Consider the following 16099-nt stretch of genomic DNA (forward strand, 5'->3'; position numbering starts at 1 on the left):
TAGATTTTGCAAGTTTTAATAAATGACTTTTGACAGTGCTTTGTATGCGTGCGCAACTCGGCATTTTTGTACGTTGTAAACGTGTTTTGTTGAGATGTGGATAATACAAACAAAAGACATACGTTTCTGGACTAGTCCAAAAGTCAATTTCATTGTGAAATTTTGTCGGATATTTAATTTGCGCAAGCCATTGATGACTGCCCCCCGCTGTCCTATCATTTTTCGTGTGACAATTTAACGATCCAATCATAGCCGAGGAAACGTAACCTACCTTACATTTGACGAATAATTGAACAGGGCTGTGCATGCAGCTGCAGTCACGTCCAATAGTTGTACTCAAGGGTGGGAGTTGAAGTCTGGGTTTGCTTGAATGTGTGATTACTGCGTGACGCAGAACACTCCGCCTTGCGTTGAGCAACGGGGAGCAGTGGCGACCGAATCCGAGATGAAAGAGCAAGTGGTCGGTGAGGCGAACTGAGATTGAGCGCATTCGTCTTACTGGAGGCAACACAGGCAAGCATTTGGTCTGCAACTACATGTCGCTCTTTGGGATCGTCCTCTTGCAGTTACACAGATTGTTTCAGTTTAGACAGCTTGTGACAGCCAAAGTGGCTTCATAGCTCGTTGGCTAGCTAGGGACCGAGCTATTTAGCCTGCTTGGGACATCGCTAGCAAACCGGCAAATTGGACACCGCTAGCTAGCGCAAGCTATCAAAGCATCATTTTTGTTTATACACTCTCGCTTTTCTTTTGATTCGCCGATCGCGGTATGACTAGCGACCTGACAGTTTGATGGGGCTCCTAAGGATTATGATGCCGCCCAAGTTTCAGCTTCTGGCGATGTTGGCGTTTGGAGTGGCGATGCTCTTCCTAGAAAACCAAATCCAGAAACTGGAGGAGTCTCGGGGAAAGCTAGGTAAGCCTGTGTGTTGCTACGAGCATCTCCGTGCGCACTGTGTAACGGTAGCTAGCGCTGCCTAGCTTGCTAGCATTGAATCGGATGGCAGATCGCATAACTAAACACAGTCGCATGTTGCTGCCACCCAAACCCGATGTGCTTGGCAGCTATAGTCCGATAGCAAACTACTCGATCCAAAAATATGCTGAATAACTATCCGGTAGCTGGACAGTCATCTAGCAAGAGTACACTGTTCTGAAAAGAAAAGAAACACCTCGTTTACCAGTGTAGCTAGATCACACTGGGGATTCTTATAGCTATACATAGCTACGCGGCTTCAGTGGGAATAAATTAAATGGTCTTCGCGTTTTGTAGGTTAGACAATGCACATTACATGCTAATTAGTTTAACTCTTGTAGTTACCGTGCCATAACTTGACAGGTCCGGAGAATGGTCGCCTTGGAGTTTGTTTGAATGGGCTGAACTGCAAGTAGCAGGCGCTGCAAGTCGAGTTCTTATGACTAAGGGACATTTCTTTAGCGTTAGTCCACTATTAGCTTTCTTTATCTAGCTAACCACTAGAGAGTACTGTGTTTTGGACTTGAATTTGTTTAAGGGTAAACAATGTCAAACTAATTTGAGATGGCAGGTATGCCATCCAAGTTATGCCCAAGTTATGCAGGGCATGTCCCATACCTATACAGAGAGTTTGGCACTTTTCAGGGTTTTCTACAGAAATTACCAAAATTACCACAGACTTTCAGCCATTAAGAACATTAACTTCTGTGCCTTCTGACCTCATATAAACACACAGAATTCAGATAAAACTTCACACGTCCAGACAATAAAGCCCCAAACTTGGGTTCTTTTTCGTTTTTTCCTTATTTTTTCTGCCAATTTTGCCATCACAAATGCTTCTATCCCACAATCAAAAATTCTTTCCAGTTTAGCTGCATCTGCCAATAACAACAAAGTAAAAAAAATCTGATTAAAGTCATCTGATGAAAGTGGTTAATTGACCGTTAGCAAATTATGATTGACACTGCAGTCCACCAAGCCCTGCTTAGAAATGGTTGCTCTGCAACTTACTCCGACATCTAGCTCCAACACTGTCTGCAACATCATTGTAGCTGATGGCAAAAAAACCCAAAAAACTTTAGCTACAAGTTACAAAGTGTCTTCTGGAGTTGTTGTTGGGGAGCTTGCAAAACAGACATTGTTATCCTGAACGTTGGGGGGAGAGGTCTTTATTTTTATTCCATTCCCCAAGCCGAAGACAAACTTGGAAAACAGTCTGCAGTGGATAAAACTTTGTGGACGACCACAGTAGCAGCGTAATGCCAATACTGTAATCTGTACACATACATTTGCTTGAAGGTAAGCTATAATTCTGCCTATTAATGACATCAGATAACATATCCAGGCTATTACCTAGTTATCCAAGTGATTTAATCAAATCAATGTTTGTTTGTCAAATGCACTGTTAACAATAGAGTGAACAGACAGTTGTTAGCTGGCAATGAAGTGCTTGATGTCCCATTCTTGTGATGAAAATTTTGTGAAAGGTTGGTGAAACGCTGTCTATGCATTCAGGTGAAAACCTGGCTACGTTTGGTTGAAAACTGAACGTTTTCTATCCGACTAGGACATAGCAAGGCTACGTCCGTGTAAAACCTGAGCTACGTTAGAGTTAACCTGCTCTGTTTATGTCAGAACATCTGTCAACCTAGATTTTCATTGTAAATGCGTATGCGTGAGTAACTTGCCATTTTTGTACGCTGTAAACATGTTTTTGTTGAGATTAAATGTAACCCAAAGGTTCTAGGTTTGATTCCCAGGTGGTGCACTGTCATTGTACCTCTAAGGAAGGTACACGACTCAAATTGTTTATATCCAGCTGTCTGAATGGATACTATGTTAAATTTTATACATCACTCTGGGCAAGAGTATCTGGTAGATAGTTGTAATGTAATGTATGGGATGAAAATGCTATGGTGTTGTATACAGCGTGGCCACTGTTAATGCAAAGGCCTCTCTTCTAGCTTTGTGTAAATTGCAAAGAGGCCAGTGGGGATGCATTGCCTGATACCAGTGAATACTTAATACAAGGAACAGATTGCTGCAGACAGAAGTTTAATTAGGGAAGTGAGATTAAACTAATCAGATGTCACTTGCTTGTTGCTTTGTTGGCAGCTCTCATTCATTCAAGAGGAGAAAGCCATGCTGAACCTAAGACCCCAGGCAGAACAGTCCCCCCACTTAACCCCTGACCACCACTACATGTTTCCCCCCCCCCTTTCACTGTCTTTCATTATTTGACATTTCCCAGTTGGATATTTTGTTTTCCATGGCATTGCCCATCCCTTTCTTTGGATTCAGGCTAGGTTTGATAATCTCAGAGGAGGAGAGATGCAGGGAATCTTTTAGGCTTCACTTGAATGCACTGTATTTTCCTTGACATTGGAGGCATGGCCCTCTACCAACTTCTGTGATTGAGTGCCTCACAGTGATTGATGGACTGTGCAGACTGTGTGTGTTAGAGCCATACTGAATTTGCTGCATGCCCAGAGTGTATGATGTAATACTCATAAAGAATTTTAGTTGACATGTTGAGGACCAACTTCTGTGAATTTAACATGTACATTTTGCACACGCATGCATATTAGAATGGTACATAATTTCTGGAATAGGATAGTGGATTATGCCCTCAACATCATTTGAGTCTCCCTGTATAATTATGAAAGATCATTTATTTCATATCGACAGGTATGGTGATTATTGTCCCAAGATTTATAGATTGATGTAGCCTAATTTGTGAGATTTTTTGGAATTGTTCTTGTGGGCTTAGGCTATATCAACCCTGTTCTTGCACTTGAATGTATTTTTGTAACCTTCAATCAATCTCACGGCATTCTTTCAGATAGAGACAAATCAATCAAAAAAAGCAAAGTACTCATTGAAGAAGGCTTCGGTCATTTCCATAAATGTCACACTGTAATTTTATGGGTGCTTTCACAGATGCAATTAAAAAAAATATTTCTTGTTTCTGACAAAGGTTGCACATGCTGTTTTTACCTGATCAAGACAAAATTTTAACTATAGCCTCCCATTCACTCTGTCTAAAATATTCACATAGTCTGTAATCTCAATATTCCTAAGCCTTAAAGCCCTGGAGACCTTTCCAGTCTGGCTAAACGGCTTAGGTAAACCAGCAGATAGATTTGGCAAATAATACAGTATTTCAGCTTCAACAAGTAATTGCACTCATTGTTTCAGTCTGACTCTGCCTACTACACAATTTAGAAAAATGTTTCCTGGGGTGGATGGTGTAGGTGTGTCCATCTCATTTGCATAAAGTATTCTCTATGCAAATTCATTCGTACAGCGCAGCTGTGCCTGCCTCATGAAACTCGAACCAAACTGTCAAACTAGGTGTTGCAGATCAAATATGAATCAAGATTCTGCAATTAAGTGGCCTGTCTCGCCTCAGATGTTTTCAGAAACATATTTTAGTGTTCTGTTTCGGTGGAATATGAGAGTTTTAAGAACAGGCCGCCATGTTTCGGTTTGAAACCAAAGACTGCAAGGCCTCTAACCAAACAGGTGCCGGCAGCGTTCTGTTGTATTAAAAAGTAAACCGATAAATTTGTGGGCTGCAACAGTTTTCCCACTGGCTATCCTGATTGACGGTTATATGATGTTAGTAGTACCTCCAAGGAGGTACTCTGACATCATGATTGGGGTGAGGCCAGAACGCAAAAAGAAAATTTCAAATGTTAGAGGGCAGTACCAAGATGCCTTTCTATCAGTTTTTTCAGCCAAATGATATTATTTCAGAAATGTTGAAATAATGGCATTGATTAAAAGGTTTAATTATGAAGTAGGTGTACTGAATAAATGCAAGATTGCTTAACAGAAGGGGAGGTGTAGGCTATTGACATGGAGAGGAAAAAATGGAATTCATGTGAAGTTGGCAGGGAAATGGGTCACTAGACATTGCAGTATGATTTAACTACCAAATTAAGTCTTCTTAGATATTTCTCATTCAGATTGTAATATCATGGTTATCACTTTTTTGTCTGCAGTGTTTAATGTTTTTAATATTCCATAATTGTACTGGATGTTAGGATGGGGATACCCATTTGTTACATGTTACATCCTGTGGACATTTATAGACCTACATTCCCTAAGAAGTATCAATGGAATGTAGGCTACCTTTTTATTTGAAAAGTGTTAAGTGCTTTTAAAAGAAAAAAAAAAAAAACATGTCCGTTCTAAACAGGAAATCCAATTTGAGACATTCTGGCACCATTTTAATCCATGGTTGTTGAAAAATCATTCCAAATTATGTAATATGATGTAATCCATTGGCTCACAAAATGTTGATTTGCTAGCTGGAATTGCTGTAAAAAGAAAACTTTTTCTGCTGTGAACAGTTGAAATAAAAAAATTCCTGAAGCCATGCATTTACATTTTAAACCAGCCATAAATATCCAAACAAGTAAAGCCTTTTCCCCTCCTTCATTCCTGTTTGATTTACATTTGCATTATGGATGAGTTATGAATCTTTAGTCCATTACGCCATTGCTAACTGAATTTAATTAAATACAGTCATCTCCGGATGACCTACAGGGATGTGTGGTGCTTAAGTTTAGGATTCAGGCACTGTGCTCTCCCTTCAGTCCTGGAATGAAATGCCAATTGAATTTGAAATATGTGAATTGAAACTATTCCATTCTCATTAGCTTGCCTTTCCTGCAGTTGTTCCTCCTTGTACGAAAGAGAGCCCAATGTCCACAGCTTAACTGATGAATTTACCAGTAGCCCTGCGTGTTTGATCTAGTAATTCTGTTTACTTGTAGTTTTTATGGGTTTTTTTATAACCCATAAATGAAAAGTTTTTGGTGGGTGTGTGCTTATTGAATGCTTTGAATAATGTTCATTTCAGTAAAATGATTGAAATATTTCAATTCTGTAGTTTAGTTCAGGCGTGGTAGATCTGAATTCCAGCATTAGGCTATTTGCAAAAATCAAAAAAACAAAACAACGAAAAAATGTTCACTAATTCTGATCTGAATGTAGCCTGTGAATGTGGTGGGGAGAAAGACATGGAAGGTCACAGGTCAGGAAGATGAATGCTGGCGTCTAGTAGCTTGCATTACATTTTCTACAAAGATTACTACTTTCAGACATCCCATTTCAGTTTGGACAAGAAGCATCGATAATACCAAGGTTTAAATCAGGTTTTATACAGAAAATAAGGATGCGGTGTTGGATTTATGCAGTGCATTTATGATTTATCTTGCATTAACATAGTTTGCAATTTTCTATCACCCTCAGACAAAATACTACCTAAAGCTGAGTGTGTGGGAGGAAAAAAAAAAATTCCATTAGTGTCAGCTTTTGTTCAAAAAAAAAAAAATGAAAGGGCTGCCGGCTGTCTCGTCCTCTTCAGGCGCTGATCCAGCGGTCCACCGCGGGCCCCGCGGTGTGGCATTGTGTCTGGACTGTGCCGGTGCCAGTTGTGGCCAGCTGCCCCGCAGGGCGATGTGCGGTTGGCTCTGGCACTGCCCGGTAATTGCCTGGCTTCAGTCACCTGGGATGAGAGAAACTCTCCGCGCACGAGCAGCCTCCACCTGTCGATCCCTCGGCACAAGCCTGCTTGTTAAGGAAGCGTCTTCCTCGGTCTCATGCCCGACCTGCAAACCGTGGTGTGGTAAAATGCGCTGGCTGGCTCCATGTGCTTTGAAGGAAACGTGGTTGTGCTGTCCAGGACTGGAGACTGCAGGCAGCAAAAAATAAAATTGCACTGTACAGAAGTCTGCACAGACTTGTGTTATCTGAATCAGTATACCAAGAGAGAAATGCCACCAATTCTCGTGTACAGAGAAACTACTGCTTTAACTCACTTTTCCTGTTTTGATCATTTTGGTTAGCCTATACGTCAAGAGGCAATAGTTAAGTGAAGTTTCAAATGCTTTTCCCTGATGCCAAAAGTCTTTTTTTTTTAATGTAAAAATGTTTAGTGTAAAAAAAAAAAATATATACAAAGCATTTGATGGCAAAGGTCACTGTTTATATGAAAGGGCATCATTTCTCTCTCACAGAAAAAATAAGTGTGCTCTAAGGTGATGAGTCCAGCTAAAATGCTGGCATTCAGTGCTGCTATACGGCACACTAAGGTGATGAGTCCAGAAAAATTGCTGGCGTTTGGTGCTGCTATACGGCACACTAAGGTGATGAGTCCAGCTAAAATGCTGGCATTCAGTGCTGCTATACGGCACGCTAAGGTGATGAGTCCAGCTAAAATGCTGGCGTTTGGTGCTGCTATACGGCACACTAAGGTGATGAGTCCAGATAAAATGCTGGCATTCAGTGCTGCTGTACGGCACACTAAGGTGATGAGTCCAGATAAAATGCTGGCGTTCGGTGTTGCGACACAGCCCACGGTCCAGAATCTGGGCTAGTCCGGACCGTGCCGGGAGTGACTGTGGTCAGGAGCGACCGTGGTCAGGAGCCTTGCACACTCATAATGGGTTACAGCATCAGATCGAGGGAGAGCGACGGGTTTTAGTCGACCGGGTACCTGACCTCGGCAAGGGCCCCAGTGGTCTGCCTGTCCCAGTTCCACTGCATGTGCAGTCCACAGCTAATGGATTGCAGAGTGAAAAGTAGCAGCAGCTGGATGCATGTACTTCAGAGGCCACGTGTGGCAGTTTACACGTGTTTTAGTTTACACGTGTGGCAGTTTACATGTGTGGCAGCTTACACGTGTTTTAGTTAAACGCGTGTGGCAGTTTACATGTGTGCTTGTTGCAAATGGACAAATGATGTTGTAGAGACTCGGAGGAGCTTTCAGTCACAACAGGGAGCTTGACTTTGGGGAATGACAACGTATGGTGATAACAATATATGTTCCATAGAAAGGAAAACAAAGTTAAATTCTTGTTTTTGAAATGGGAAAGTTAAAAAAAAAAAAAAAGAACAGCCTGTCTTTATCTGTCCTAAAGCAATAGTTCACTTTCTGGGTTTAAAAAAAAATAAAAATATTCAATTTTTAATATATGCTTATGATTGGCTTGGACATTTTTATATGCAAGATGAAGGATATTTTGGATATGCATAGACGTTTCTGATGACTTGCCTGCTTTACAATGGCAGGTATAGGGCATCCAAGGGTTTGTGATCTAAAACAAGAAAATACGCTTCAAGTAACTCCAATGCAGCTTGTACAAAGATTTATCTCAAACGTACACTAAAACTGATATAATATAAAAAAATCCTAGAAAGTTATCTGTCCTATTAAGTTCATGAGGATGCACACTAGCCTGTGTGTCCTATAAAACGCTCCCAGCCACTTGTCACTTTCACTCGGTCTGCAGTTCGGCAGCTGAGCTGCGCTGTTATTGAACCACACGATTAGCACAGGTGGTGCAGGCAGACCGCAGGTTCCCTCATCAAGCAGAGGAGTCACCGTTGCGCAATGAGGCGAGAGGGGACCCTGCCGCTCGGCGCTCCCTCCCTGGAGGTTTAGCTAAATGTGCCACCTGGGTTGCGTGTTTTTAAGCTTTCAGGCGTAAGTGTGCTGCCGATGGAATGTAATGGAATGAAATTGGATTCAACTTGCAGCGAAATCCGTGGTCACACATTTGCAAGCCTGCTATAAAAGCAGGCTGTCCTTTTCTTCTCGACGGTGAAAATGTGTCCCTTGTTTTGTTTTGGATTAAATCCTGTTTGTCTAATAATAATACTGCAGTGTATATACGGTTCCATACAGGAAAAAAAAGGTTTGTCATTTCACCTCCCCCCCGGCTAGGAATGACAAAAGGGAGAGAAGAGAAATAAATAAAAAAATTAAATAAGACGGGATAAAGGGGAAGATTAGTTGGAGGGACTGCTGTAAACAGCTGACACAAGGGAGAGGTGCAGGCCAATTTATACCTGTAGGAAGAAACTCTATCAGGTTAATAAGAAGGAGAAGAAAAATAAAATGAAGAAGGAAACGAAGAAGAAGGTATTGCATTTATAAATTAGTTTTTATGATCATTTCAGGGGGTGGGTGGAAATGCCCCTTCACCTCCAATGTGCATCTGTGTGCAGCACCCATTTGGGTGATCCACAGCAGCTATTTCACAGCAGAATGCTCAGCACATCTCAGCTGAGGAGGAGGAGGTGGGAGAGGGAGTTACTGAACCAGTTGAACTGGGGGCATGATTAGTTGGCGGGTTGCCAGGACCGCAGGAAACACTCAACTCTGTGATAAGTGCCATGCGACCTTTAGCGACTGCATTCAACTCATTGAAAAGATGGCACCTCCTACGGCACAGTGTCACTGTCACTGCACCAGGTTTGATTTGATCCAGTGGGAAGCCTTCCCTCTGCTCCCCCAACAGTTCCACACCCTGCAGCAACATATTTTTTTGGGTCTCAAATCTAAGTACTAACCAAGCTTACACCTGCTTAGGCTCCACCATATGACAGAACCAGGGCGCATAGTGGTATAGCTGCTGTGCAGTGCATTTATTACTGGCAAAACTGGCCAAAAGACTTAAACTTCGCTTTTTAAGTATTTACATAATTCTGCCATCACATCATTAGATGTAAGTTTGGTTGGCTTGATTTTATTTTTATTTTTCTAGTCAAAATTCCTCTCTGCACAGTGGGTTTAGTCAAATGTGGCATCAGTGAATTGGGAGGCTGCTAGATAACATTTACACATGTAAAAATGGTTTTAAAAGTAAAAAAAATATGTTATTTGTTGCAAAAAGCAATGGCAAAAATCGGACCACCATCAACAATCGAGACCAAGTTATAACATATTTAATTGTCTTGTGGTTTGTTTCCCAGTGTTTTCTGATTAAGCAGCACTGAAATATAAAACTTCTCAGTGATATATCATACACCGGTAGTAAAAAGCACTTGCCTGAAACCACAGACCCACAGAATTATGTTTATATTATATTATATTTATATTATGTTTATATTTTTGCATTCTCCTTTTATAAATCACCTTAATGCCATTGGTAATCCCAAAAACATTGTTCACAGTAAAAAAAATTAAATAAAAAGCCTGTGTTAACTCATGTTGATGACCCCTGGAATGCACTTGTATGGTGCTGTAATCTTTGGTTTTCATGAGGCCGCTAACCTTGCTGTGTGACTAACCCATCGTCCCCTAAATGCTATATGCATTTTCTCAAGAAATGTCATCATTGCTTCTTATTAGGAGTAGCATTTTTGAATCTCCATAATGAATATTTTGGTCTGCAGGGGTCTGACTGATAGGGATAGGGTTGCATTAATTTTTTTCTGAAAATGTTATTTATTTATTTATTTTTGTACACGTAACTGTAAATGTCTCCATTACCTGTGTCAGGGAGTATACTTTACATCCGTATTTTACATCACGTTTACATGTATGTCTTACAGTATTTTCCATGGTAGACTGGACAGTGATTATGAACACTTGTTTGTTTTTCTCCCGGATGATTAGGCAGCAGCAAGACGGTCCCCAAAGCGTACAGCAGGGGTTGTCCAGCGGCCACTTCAGGATGGAAAAGGGCAGGTGGAGGATAGCTTATACAGCAAGAGCTTTAAAACCTGCCCCTAATAGGCCAACCTTGTTCTGACAACTTCCGATTGGGGTGATTTATTCGATGTGTCAGAACTTCGCTGCCGCCAAGTTCTCTGCCACTCTGCTTCCCAGTGAGTGACCCCCCCCCCCCCCCCCAAAACCCTCCTGAGCAGGGCGTGCGATTCTGAACCAGTAACTGATGACTGAGGGGGGGCCAGAGCAATAAATAAAAGGGCTGCTTGCGGTCCGCTTGCTCGGTGCTTCGGGGGCTCAGACGGGCCGCAGGGGAAGCTGTTGGCTGAGCCTTAGGCTGACGTTGGGCAGGACAGTGCGTGTTTAAGACCGTCTCGTTCTTTTGGGCATGGCTTCTTATTCTGGTTGTTTGCAGAGGCATAAAAAAAAAATCAACAACCTCCATTGTTCCTGTGTTCTGTAGTTAGGATCCTTGGAACTAGGATTTAGATTAGACCCTTGATGAAAGATATTGCTCTACAAAACATGCATTTGAATATCCATATTTGTTAAGATAATTATACTGCGATTAATGTGGCTATGTGCACCTCAGGCAGGTATAATTTTGCTTGCTATGTAGCCTAGTACCTGTGGGTGAATTGTGTCTAATGGAAGAAATGAAAGTCATAACCATAAACTGCTGAATTTGTTATTTTTAAAATATTTTATAGACTGCATTTGGTAATCTTAATAACTCTCAGATTTTCTGACACAGCACAAGCAGTGGTGCATTATTGGCAGGACTACCGATGCAGAACGCCCCCGCAAAATTACATTTTTTAAAAATGTATATTTTTTAGATTATAATTTTTTTTTTTTTTACATCAGATTTTGGTTCCACGGTATAACTATTTGAGGGAAATTAGGCTTTCATTTCATTTCTCTGTACAGAAATATGAATCCCTGGATGGTAGTCACAGTAGTGGTTTTATGTCTGAAGCCTTCAGCATAAAATATTACAACAGCATTTTACAAAAGAAATTCCCACTAAAGATGAGTGGTAAAAGGGATCTAGTGTGTGCAGCCTGCTTCCGTAATCCCCATAGTAACCTCCTCAAACACACCACTCATCGTGGCGCTGTGTATTACAGGGGCTTAATTTTACTTTCCCTCCTTCTATCGAGCACAGTCGGGGTTCGAAAAGTGAAACCGAGTTTATTCACAGAGACCTCCGTTTTTACGTGCCTGGCGTTAAAAGCATATTTGGATTTCTCCGCGGGAACCATTTAAGGATTAAACGCTTCTGCTGTTCTTCTACCGGAGCCAGAGACCGAGGAAAGCCTGTATCTTCAGTAACCCGCTGAAATAAAATGGATGTACTTCCAGGCTCAAAGTTTCAAAAGGTTAATCCCCCCATTAATTTTCTAGACTCCTGTCGTTGAGAGCGCTGTCAGGTCTTTCCTCAGCTGCCTGTGCTTGACAGGGGCTAAATGGGCAGTTATCAATAAATGTTTAAAGTCCCCCAATACTGCAGTAATGAAAAATGAATAGGCATTCTGTGCAGGGACAAACTGACCGCATGAAGTATGCTGAGAGCAGTGTGCCTGTGTTTAAAATGGAAGAAAGCGTGGCCCCAATGGAAGAGGTTACAGTAAGTGCTGTGCAGAAGGCACTTGTTTGCAGCTATGCCTTTCTACATGGTCTGTGTGATCTGTTGTCTGGGCCACACTTTGTGTTTGTCTTGGAGCAGCGCCAAATGTATAAGGCCTGTTTTTAAAAAGCATTACACATTTACCTCATTTTTTTGGGGGTGAACTTACAGCTGATGGTAGTTTTTAGTGGAAGGGATGTACAATAATGAAAATGATTTCAGCTGGGAAATACATTGTGAGCATTCTTTTTTTAAATAATGCCATTTAAATGATGCCATTATTTTTTCAAATGGCATCATTTGCAATGCTGTACTATTTCCAGAAGAGACATTTAATGTGCAAGTGGCTTAAGTGTAAACAAATGAGAATCGGGACTCTATAGAGATTAACCAGGTAGATTTTTGCCTCAGAATGAGCCTCTCAGTTCTGCAGACCTCATAGATGATGGTCAGCACCCTGACAGAGCAGAATTATTTTGGTCAGATTGCTGTTGGTATGTTGGGCTAAATGATGTTGGAGCTGAATCTAGCACTGGAAGCTTGCTTTATTTAGCCAAGCAAAGCTCTTTATCAACAGTAAATACGTGTCAAAGCCCAGAATCGATGCTCTGTACGTCCTAGATGATTAATGGGCCAATGCAGCACTCAGCTTTCACGAAACCCCAGGATAGGTTGCTGGTAACCATAGTTACAACATTAAACATACCAGGTCATCTGCATCTCTAACACAGTGACTCCAAGCTATTATGTGTGGGTCAGTGTTGAAAATCCTGCATGTAACTGCATTTGCCAGTGCAGCTGCTATCCTTTTGTGCTGTTCTCCCATTGTAGCTCTGCCACAATGCATCACTCTCATTGGAACTTTTGTTTTAATAAAACCATTATTTAAAATGAATACTCACCCTTTCCAGGGTGATAGCTAGTGCTCCTCTCATGAGCAGATGATTTATTTGATAATTAGCTATCATGTACTGTAGTTCGTAGGCTTGGCTTATGTTTTGGGATGGCAGGTAGGCCATCCCGCCAAGTTACAGCTTGATGGGGCAGCATTCCCCATACCTATACAGCACTGGAAATGTAGCATTGTATACTACTGAATTAAGGTCTGTCCCTCTGGCACTCTCTTGTTTGTGACTTGAATTCTGGGTAATTCACTGATCTTTTCCGCAAGTAAATCATGTGTACAGCGACATGATTTCAGCTCCTCTGAAATGCATCCTCTTCAATCCAGTGGCCAGGTGTGGCCAAGAAAGCTTCTGTTGCGTTCCGTCCGAATGTCGGCGGTGGTACACGCAGTTCGAATGCTGTCTGTCAGGAATCCTTTTGTGGATTCAAATCCCTTCGCAATCCACTGCACCAGAACTTTTTGACACGTCAGTTTTTTTTCCAGCACTGATTCCCTGAACAATTTTTCTGAAAGAGGCTCTCTCCACTAATGAAAAAATTGTACAATCTCTATGATGAAATTAGACACAAGTGGACTTATGTACTTTTTTTTGTCAGGTGAGTGAAACTGCCTGATCGAGTTTCGAGCTTCACTTGCTTGAGGGATGTGCCAGATGCCAGCAGGCTGATTGATGGTGCTGCATTCACAATCACCATCTGTTTGCCTTTTTGTGGTCCATGTCTGCAAATGGTTGGGAAGATTTCTCTGGTTATGGTATACATTATCAGGGTCTGAAACTAGCTACAGACCACCTGCGGCTGCCAAATACAGATAGATCATTTCAGTGTTGGGTAAATGGGACCAGTTTACCCAACACATAACTTTGTAACTTTGTGTTGTAACTTTGATACCCCCATCTTCGTTAAAGTATTGTAATTACTATTGTTTGTTCATTTAATGGATGTGTTCAAAAATAGTAGGCAGACTGAGTTGTCCATTATTTTGACTACTATGGCTAGAAGATGAGATCTTGGTGGCTTTGAAAGAGGGGTGGTTGTTGGTGCATGGTGACTAAAGCTGATGTTTCACAAGCTGAAAGGCTGACGTAATGTTGGCATGTAAAACATCAACTAGGGGCAACTTTGGTTGAAAGAGGATGCTGTTTGACTGTGACGTCCGTGCATTTGTTTTGAGATGCAAGGCAAAACAGAAGAGAGACTCTGTTGAATCGGTTGACTGCAAATATCAAACTAGGCTCTGAGCTGGCAGGTTAATCACAAACAGTCCATCAAGAACTTTTCAGGGAGGCATACCATGGTTAGTTTTGATGATGCATGCTATGGTATTGATAATATAGATTGTAATATAGATGATTTATTTTGACAACCCTTACATTTAGTGAAGTGGTTAGTCATACTGTATCATGCTGAGCTGATACCTGGCAGTTCCCACAGATTAAAACCTTCGCCATGCAGGTTCCTTCGTAATCCTCTCTTTCTGTGCCATGCCGTTTGAAAGCAATTCCATTGCTAAGCATTAAATAATTTCGATGCAGGTCAAGAAATTAGTCATAGCCTTTCTCCCATGGCTTTTCTTGATATTTTCAGAGGAAAGATTTTGGGGGAGGCGTCGTGCTCTATGCAGTCATGGTTACAAAGGCAGTCAAAGGCTCTAGGACTAGCAACTCTACATACACAAATTAGAAATGAGTAAAACATCATGCGAGTGTTCTCCATTTGTCTGTCTGTTTTCTAAATCTGCAAAGGAGCTCTTCCTTGGCAGTGAATGGAGTGTCAATGCAATGCCCGGTTTTCCAAATCAATCCCCTTCAAATCCTCCATGATTAATAGGATTAATCGGCTTTTTGAGTTTGCGAAGCACGTTTTCCATGCAGCGCAACTGATTTACCCCTTATGGCTCTCGCAGTTGTTCTCGCTTCACTATGGAATTGTACCCTCACGGATTGTAGGAGCTGAATGTTTGGTGGCTAATATCCCAGTTTCTGCCAGAGACCGCTGAATACTACTGAATGCTTTGGCTTCCTCCGGTTCTCCTATGCTGTTTTTATTTCATTATGTTACCAAGTAACATTTGAACTTGACCCCTCGCTACAGAAATGTATAGCAACTGAACTGAACAAAAGTGAAGTCCAGAAAATGGTTTGCCTTGCCTTACAAATTCAACTGATGTAGGGAATAAGGTAGACAAGGTAATGTAGACCAAGGCCTTGTCCTGAGAAGCTCAGCATAGAAAAATCATGGAGAAAGTTTGGTATAATTTTAGTGTTATTAAATCTCGTTCATGAATGCCTGGCACTGCTGCTTTTGGTTCAGTCCTCACTCTGTTGCAGCTTTGCTTGCTCTCCTGTCTGAATAAAGGATGTTGAGATTAGGTCTATTTTGCAGGTGAGCCGCATGAATCCGTTAATTGAAACGAACAATTTTGCATAAACCTGTGATCCAAACAGAAGTCTTATTTTGTATCGCTGGTACTCCCTTGGCTTTCAAGCTAGTAACTATTCACGGTAAAACAAAGAAAACTATCGCTCCTCTCCCTTCTTTGAGAAGTTTTTCTTTCTTTTTTTTTTTGAAGTGGGTGTTCATACTGACTAGCGAAACAAAACTACCGGGAGAGTCGTGTGGAGGCAGCTCAATGGATTTTTTTTCCCTTTCTTTCTTTCTATTCCTTTATCCCCAACTTCAAAGTAGCTGGCGGGGTTTTTTTTTTTTTTTTTGGTGCACTCTTGACGACGGGTGGCTGTCCCCAGTGAAGGCAGCATCACAGAGGGAGGCAGAGGGGTGATTGACAGGTACCTCTCACAGCTGTAAGCTTTGTTCTCCGGAAGCGTTCAGTCTTATCTCAAAGACGCCAGCTTCGGACGGGAACTTGCTGGAGCTATTGTTGTAAAAACGGAAATTATAGCTAAACGCCCCGATTGCCCTGATTTTTTGATGGATATGTTGATTTTGTTTTTACTGTGCAAAGGCTATGTTATAGTCCCCCCCACAGGTTAGGCTACTTGTTTCCCTCTCTAAGGATGCCTGCTGTATTCACTGTCCACACAAGACCTCTTTGTTTGCATTTGCAGGTTGACCATTTTTGTGGGGGTACTTTAATTTAACATGACTGTAAATTAAG

At 41.5% G+C, this 16099-nt stretch overlaps 1 protein-coding gene across 2 annotated transcripts in view; it reads left to right on the plus strand.

Annotated features, from left to right (window-relative positions):
• The first annotated feature begins 320 nt into the window (after window positions 1–320).
• The window catches only part of hs2st1b (heparan sulfate 2-O-sulfotransferase 1b), a 68032-nt gene continuing 52253 nt past the window's right edge, over window positions 321–16099 (plus strand). Inside the window, exon 1 of one of the 2 annotated variants that reach the window (XM_035416046.1) lies at window positions 321–513. Coding sequence is in view for 1 of the 2 variants with exons in the window: in XM_035416045.1 (XP_035271936.1) it covers window positions 793–916 (124 nt within the window). In the remaining variant the exon portion in view is untranslated. Of the gene's footprint in view, window positions 917–16099 lie in introns of both variants that reach the window. The other variant, XM_035416045.1, reaches the window with a different exon arrangement.

This window comes from Anguilla anguilla, chromosome 4 (assembly GCF_013347855.1).
Source record: "Anguilla anguilla isolate fAngAng1 chromosome 4, fAngAng1.pri, whole genome shotgun sequence".
Lineage (NCBI taxonomy): Eukaryota > Metazoa > Chordata > Actinopteri > Anguilliformes > Anguillidae > Anguilla > Anguilla anguilla.